Source organism: Aphelocoma coerulescens, chromosome 6 (assembly GCF_041296385.1).
Source record: "Aphelocoma coerulescens isolate FSJ_1873_10779 chromosome 6, UR_Acoe_1.0, whole genome shotgun sequence".
Classification (NCBI taxonomy): Eukaryota; Metazoa; Chordata; class Aves; order Passeriformes; family Corvidae; genus Aphelocoma; species Aphelocoma coerulescens.
In genome coordinates, this window is record NC_091020.1 from 28325181 (window position 1) to 28332502 (window position 7322).

Consider the following 7322-nt stretch of genomic DNA (forward strand, 5'->3'; position numbering starts at 1 on the left):
CAGTTATTCTTGTTATTTTGGATCATACTCTGTTTTTCCTGTTCTTTTCCTGTTTTTTTTCTTCTGTTTGCTTTGTTTGTTCGTTTTGTTTTTATTTCCCCTCTCTCTCGTTCTCTCTGTTATATATCCCTCCTGTCTGACTGACATTTCTGGATTTGGTGTGGTTCTTAACAGAGGAGAAAGCAATGAGCAGTAGTTTGCAGCTGTTCTTGCCTCCCAAGGGCAGGGCATCGTGAGAGACTACAGGTGACACAGGTGTAGCGATAGCTCCGTTGAGTTGGACAGCATTATGGGACATCTTGAGATGCCATCAGCTATACAGGGTTTTTATTTTAGGAGGATTAAATTACTTTTTTTTTTTCCCCGTGGAGGAAAGTTTGTAGATTAGAACAGTGGGCTTCAAACCCCATTTATCTGGTTTTCTGATTATTAAAATAAGGAAAGGAGGCGGCCTGAAGAGGAGGGGGATGAAGAGACAATTAATTGGTGAATCCTTTCCAAATCTGTTAGCTGAGGGGAGGTTCCCGAGTGGGCTCGGTGCTGAGGACACCCAGCCAGACCCCCAGGATGGCACGTGGGGCCAGGGTGCCACCCGTGCAGAGCCCAGAGTAGCTGATTGACGGCTCTTTGCTGTAGATGACTGTCTCCATCAGCGTCTCTGCCCTTTATTCACAGATAACTCTCTCCCTGTTTCTAGGAGAAAAAAAAAGTGCGTTCGCTACATACAAGGTGAAGGCAGCTGCGTCAGCCCACCCTCTTCAGATGGAAGCTTACTAGACTCTCCTCCGTCCTCCCCTGCCATGCTCGCCTCCCCCTCCAGAGACTCGAAACCACAGACTGAACAAACGCAACCCCTCTCGCTCTCATTGAAGCCCGACCCGCTGGCGCACCTGGTGATGATGCCGCCGCCATCCTCGCTCGTGCTCGCTGAGAGCGCTGCGAGCAAGCCCGGCGCCCTGCCCGCCGCCAGCTGCCCCAACGGGGCCCTGGACCACCCGCCGGCCGCCCTCCCGCCGGCCGCCGCCGCCGCATCCCTCGCACAGCCCTCGACGTCCTCCTTGCATTCCCACAGCTCGCTGGCGGGGACACAGCCCCAGCCGCTCTCCCTTGTAACGAAGTCCTTAGAATAGCTTTAGCCTCGTTAGCCCTTTCGGTTTCCTTTCGGGGGGATTGAATTCTGTTGGCATTTGGGGTTTTGGTTTTTTTTTCCTTTTCTTTATTTTTTTTTTTTCTTCTCCTCCTTGTTGTCGTCTGCTGTTTGTCGTCGTTTCTCGGTTTCATTTTTAATTTGTGCCATGTGGCTACATTAGTTGATGTTTTATCGAGTTCATTGGTCAATATTTGACCCATTCTTATTTCAATTTCTCCTTTTTAAATATGTAGATGAGAAAAGCCTCATGATTCTGCCAAAATTTTTATCAACAGCTGTTTAAAGTCTTTGTAGCGTTTAAAAAATATATATATATACATAATTGTTATGTAGTTCCAATAGCTTAGTTTTAAAGACTGATTTTAAAAATTAAAAAAAAAAAAGAAGCAATTTTGAAGCAGCCCTTGCCGGAGGCATTGGTTCTTTATTATTTGTATTAAATACGAGCTTGCGAACCAATCATTTTACATCTGGTTTTTAAATCTTTAAGGGCACAACGAATGCGGTGCCGCTACTACTTCTTTTTTTTTTTCTTCCTTGTGTGAAACAACCTTTATTGTGATGTTACTTGTTATTGTTTAAATGTACAGAAACAAAGGGTTAAAAAAATGTGTTAATATACCTTGTTCCATGGTGTTGTTCTTTTGGGGGAGGGGACGCTACTCAACAATTAAAAGTATCACAACGCTATTGGACCAGTAGTATTTATTGCTTTAGAAATTGCTTGTTGTATCTGTATGTTGTCCCTTTTTAAATGTTTTTTTCTTCTTTTTTTTTCCTTGAAACATTGTATAAAGGGTTTTTTTTTTTCCTTTAGTGTAAGCATCTTATATATAACAACTCATTTGTACAAGGTTTTTAAGTTTATATATAAATGTGTATATATATATTTTTTCCGGGATTTTGTTTTTGATTTCTTTTCATGATTTTTTTTTTTTTTTTTTTTTTTTTTTTGCTATATGAAATACGGTTGCCACCAAACGGACATTCGCAGGTGCATTTTTTTCAAGGATCAATAGTGTAAAGAATAAAATTGCTTTAAAAGCCATTACACACGAAAAGACTTGAAAATTTAGCAAGGGAATTTTTAGCAATGCTGTTTGAAAAATAGCAAGGTCCAAGTGTCTCCCGTTCAGAACTGCAGCTGAATCCCCTGCGACATTAGGACTGTAGGCTGTGTGCAAAATTTTTATGTGCCAAAATTCTCAGTGACTTTTAACTTTCTCCCGACAACTTTATTATTTTTTTTAATGCTGTAATTTTTTTGTTCATCATGTTTTGCTGTGATGTTACATAGGTAGATATGTATGTAGTTTTAATGTCACCTATAACAGACGTGTTTGGTAGCAGATTGTCCGGAAAGCATTTAAAATGAAGAGGTATAAACCCTTAAGGGCCAAATTCTGTATATTAGATTATTCATAAAAGGAAAATCAGACTGCCACTTTTATGTACACTTACTACATACAGGTAGGTAGCAAACTTAAAACAAAAAAAAAAAACCTAGGCATGTTGATGTTGCAAAAAACGCTGTATAAAGCTGAAAAATTGTTCATCTGTTCATTCAGTGCCATTGTAGTTGACATGAAGCGATTGTAAAACTGTCTCAGATTTTTCTCTGGTTTATTAAGATGCTAACTATAACATTTTTTGTGAATACTTTGAATGTTTCCTAACAGTTGTGATGTTACTGTTCCGTTTTATGCTCTTATTCCGATTTTCATTTTTAATGGTTTGGAAGCCATTTTTTGTAATGAATAAATGTTCATGCTGTACAGTATCTGTAGCATGCAGTTCTGGATTAATAAAAGCAACTTAGTATGTGCAGAGAATGACTTGTCAACTCATTTATGCGTTGACTGAATTTTGTCTGGCTGGAAAGATTTTCAGGCCAACTGGAAAAATTCCTCAAAAGAAAATGTGTGAAAATTGTGGCAAATTGCAGCCAGCTCTAGTTGTGAGAAATCCCGTTTCCTTTGGGTTCCCATGGAATGCACTTGCACTGGCCCTCTCCCTGCTCAGCGCACTTTTGCGTGAGTAGCAGTGGTTAAAAATCCTTTTTATTCAAAGCAAATGGCACATGATTTGGCAGAAGACAGCATGTGAGCTAAGGCAATGTTCTTCCATGTGAATTGAGCCTGACTGGGGCACAGGTGACCAGAGCTGGTGATACCTTCAATTTTAATATATTTCTGTTCAACCTGGTGGTCTCAAAACATAGGGCCGGTGCACTATAAAGTTCACATAGGAGAGCCCAGATAGCCTTAATTAGTAAAGTCCTTCTGCTGGCCTTAGGCTTTATCTGGACAGATTTGAGTCCAGTTTTGCATATATTTGAGGGTTTTTAAAATGAAATGAGCCCTTGCAGCACAGCCTGCTCTCAGTTCCAAAAATCCAGCATCCACCTGACAGCAATGCCTGCAGATGCTGCAGGATGGGACTGAATTTATGTTGTTGATTTGTTTGGGTTTTTTAAAATAAGTGGAGACTTAAACTTCATCATTTCCAGGCATCTATCACAATTGGATGTCACCATAGGCCCAGTCATCTTGGAAAATGTCAGCCGTAGTAATTCCTACAATGGCACTTGAGGAGAATGGAGTGTAAAGGTCTTGAAGCAGGTTTGTTCCCTGCCATTGTGCAGGTGCATTGCTGAGGTACTGCACTTCTGTTTGGCTGGTCTTGGCAGGCTCTGCAGGAAGGGTGAGTGTTCTGCAGAGATCTGAGAACAGGCTGTTCTGGTAAGCCCAGCACTGGGATGGTGCTGTCCCTTCCTGTGGGGTCCAGTAAAACCTGCAAAAGTGTTCACTGGCTGCAGAAGGAATTTCCTTTGTGAGGGGGTGGGAGTCACTGAATGAAGTACTAAATAATGTGTAAGCAGTATACAGTACTTTAAACTGCTAATACTTAATTACTAGATCCAAGACAAGCCTTTTGGGTTTTTTTGTTCAAACATGTTAATAATGGGCAATATACATGAGTATTACTTCTTATGCCCTATTAGAAGGAATAAGTCATGGTGAATTTTTTACCAAGCTCCATTTATCTCTCTTGATCCAAGGCCTGATGGTGTTTTTGTTGTGGTCTGACACAATGCTGCCCTTGACCTAAGTGGAACATGTTCCCTCATCACCCATGACAGGCACGTGGGCAGCGTGGGTGGGACAGGGCTCTGCAGTGGGGAAAAGGACACTGCTGCAAAGCCTTTGTGTAAGATGCCAAATTTTCCTGTTGTTGGTAGCCAGTAAATTGAATGCAATGCTTAAATTACTCTCTGGCTAGTTAAGGTTTCTAGGGAATTTTTTTCTTCTTTTTCCTAAGTGTTTTGACTCTTGCTAGAGCATGGCCATCCATCAGCCAGACACATGTGCTGCATCTCTGCTGGGGATAGCTGCGCTCTTCTAAAGTAAGGAATACTGCTCCAGGGAGATCTTTGAACGTCATGATTCAAAGTAGACACCATCAAGGTATGGTTCATATATTCAGGAAAATACTGTGTTCTTTGCTCTCTGCTTTATTAGGCAAACTTCGGAAAGCAGAGTCCTGAAACACCGTTCCCGTGCAAATTAGTTTTCCTTCTGTGTGTGTGGTGAGAGAGGCATGTGTTCCAAGGGCATGTTGAACAGAGCTTGTGAGTGGTGGATAACTTGTGCTGGGAACTTTGCTGTGGAAAACAATAGTATATTCCTGGGAAAGCAACTGCATGTGTTTCCTGTACATTATGCCTTAGCTGTGTCCCTTAGAGGCATTATGCCTTCAGATTTGCCTCCAAATTTCCCTTGCTTAGAGGAACTGAGCTGGGTCAAGGCTCCTGGGAGAAAATTACCATTATTTATATGTATTCCCTTTGTGTGCAGGAGTCCAGGTACCCTGGAAATGTGGTGGGAAGACAGCCCTTTCTATATACACTGTAGGAGTACAATAGGGTGAGGAACAGGCTGATCACCCCCAGATCCACACCAGTGAGGGCAACCACTAGAGTGGGGTGGTGACAAACTGGCACAGTCTGTCCTCATCCAGGGCTGCCACAGGACAGCACGGGGCCCTACATACAGTAGGTAATTCACTGTATCTATTGCTTCCATCTGTTTTTATGGACTAAGGCAAGGAAGCAAGTCAATGTATTCCATGTTCGGGAGACATTTATTTTCCATTAGTTTTGTAAATCTCATTTTTCACTTAGTGTATGGAATTTTAAAAAGTTTAAGCAACTGCTGACTCAAAGCAGTGCCACATGGTTTTATGCTTTTCTCAAAAGAAAAAGTGGAAAGACAGGAAAAAAAGAGCAATCTTTAGAGTCCTGTTCATTTCATTAGACTATAAAAAAGATGTAAAGAGAATTTACTGTAAAATAGTTGCATAGGTCATTGCAACAATAATGAAAGCTAATAATATTAGTGTTGTTATTATTATTATTATTATTAACAACAACAGTAATGATAACAAACAACAATGTGTATGACACTGCTGCCTAGGTATGTCTGGCATACACATAGGATCACTTTACCACCAAAGACTCTGGATGAAGGTTTTGGATGCTGTTTTGGGAGAGGTGCTCCAGCTGAAAACAAAATTCAGTACAGGACCAAGATAGATCTCAGGTGATCTTTGTTGGACAGGATGCCTAAAGCTTTTGGAGCTTCAAAACTATGAATATTCAAATTTGCTGAGAGATTGTAGCAATTGCTATGTTATAAAAAAAGGGTAGACAGTTACTTTGGCATTCATTTTAAGATGTCCTTGGGAAACATCTTGAGACTTTGAGGCAGATCAACTACAAGTGATTTCATTCCAAGCACCCATCATTGTCAATAATGTCACCAACCCATTTAAGGACTCTTTCAGGACTGTAGTCTTCCAACTCCTGGACTGATTTTCTCCTGGGATCAATCAAAAATATTAACTCATGACTTTCATCCATGTTCTAGGAGTTGCTCTTTTTCTGAGGTTGGAAATGCTTTTAAATTTGGGGTGGGGGGCTGTTTGGACCTCTAAGGCAGTGGAGAACATGAAGTCATGCTCTCTGTCCATCTGCTTGACCCTCTCCTGATAGTTCTTGAATAGTCTGGCATTCTGAACCAGATTTGACAGCGGCAGTCAGACTCTCAGAGATGATAAAGTCCCTCTGAGTTCCAGGGAAATCTCTGCCGGTGCTGAGAAGAGAGGCTTTCCAGATCCACTGCTGAAGAAAAGGCAGGGAGAGCTCAGCTGTTATCCATTCTCTCTGGCAGCATCCAGATGGCCAATTATCACACATCTACTTCTGGACCAGCATCTGTGCTCCCCTGCCCAGCTGGCAGGCCGAGAAGATTAGGTAGGAGACATGGACAGCACTGGGATGTTGGAAGGAACAAGGGAATGAGTTAAGGGTATAGGGAAAACTGGAAATACTGCAGCTGCAATATGTAATATTATGTAAGATTGCAGTGGGGAAGCCAGAGGAGGGGAAGGACAATGGGGAGATAGGAGACACATCTGCAGGACACCAGGCCCTGCTAATGCTCCTGCTCACAGGGCAGAGCTGCTCTGGAAAAGTCAATGCTGTGGGGCTCCCAGCTCCTGTCTCATTCCTTCAGCTGAGCAGCTGGCACCAGCTCACCAATGGGAAGCACAGCCCCATTTGGGAGGTACCTGCTGGCAGGGGCCTGTGATGCCCTGGCCTGGACCCCACCAGAACAGTCTCCAGGATGGAAAAGTCTCAGGGTGTTTCCACAGCTCTGTAGCATGGGGAAGACTGGAGCTGGGTGTGCAAAGCAAGAAGGGTGGGGTTTTTTTCAAGAAAGAGAGAAAAGGGATTAATATCTTATTTGCAAACCAGCCCATTTGTAGTAGCTGGTTCCCAGGCATTAGCAAACACCCTGGTTTTAATCTCCATCAGAAATTGTCTCCTTTGCTCCCTTATTTTGTGTTCCCTTTTAAATAAGCTGCTGGGGTATTTTTGGATCTAACTATATCTTTTTAATCTGTTCCACCCACCCCTCCTCAGCCCCCGCTGCCTCCCTGCCTGCTCCTTCTTCAAACTTATATAATGGTACATTATACAAAATAGCTAAGCAGGTGGTATTTTTAAAGACAGTGAGTGAGCATTTTTTTGGCCTAAATTTGGAACGAAACAGATGGATTTTAAGACTCTGCTTTTTCTATGAATAGTAACCGTTGTTCTCCACTGCCT

General features: G+C 42.3%; 1 protein-coding gene across 13 annotated transcripts in view; it reads left to right on the top strand.

The window, feature by feature from the left end:
- The window catches only part of TCF7L2 (transcription factor 7 like 2), a 173528-nt gene extending 171000 nt beyond the window's left edge, over positions 1 to 2528 (top strand). For 9 of the 13 annotated variants that reach the window (XM_069020034.1, XM_069020033.1, XM_069020039.1 and 6 more), the window contains one exon: positions 698 to 2528. In XM_069020034.1, coding sequence (XP_068876135.1) covers positions 698 to 1130 — 433 coding nt within the window. In that variant the 3' untranslated portion in view covers positions 1131 to 2528. The remainder of the gene's footprint in view (positions 1 to 697) is intronic. The other 4 variants (XM_069020044.1, XM_069020043.1, XM_069020045.1 and 1 more) reach the window with 2 other exon arrangements.
- The last annotated feature ends 4794 nt before the right edge of the window (positions 2529 to 7322 follow it).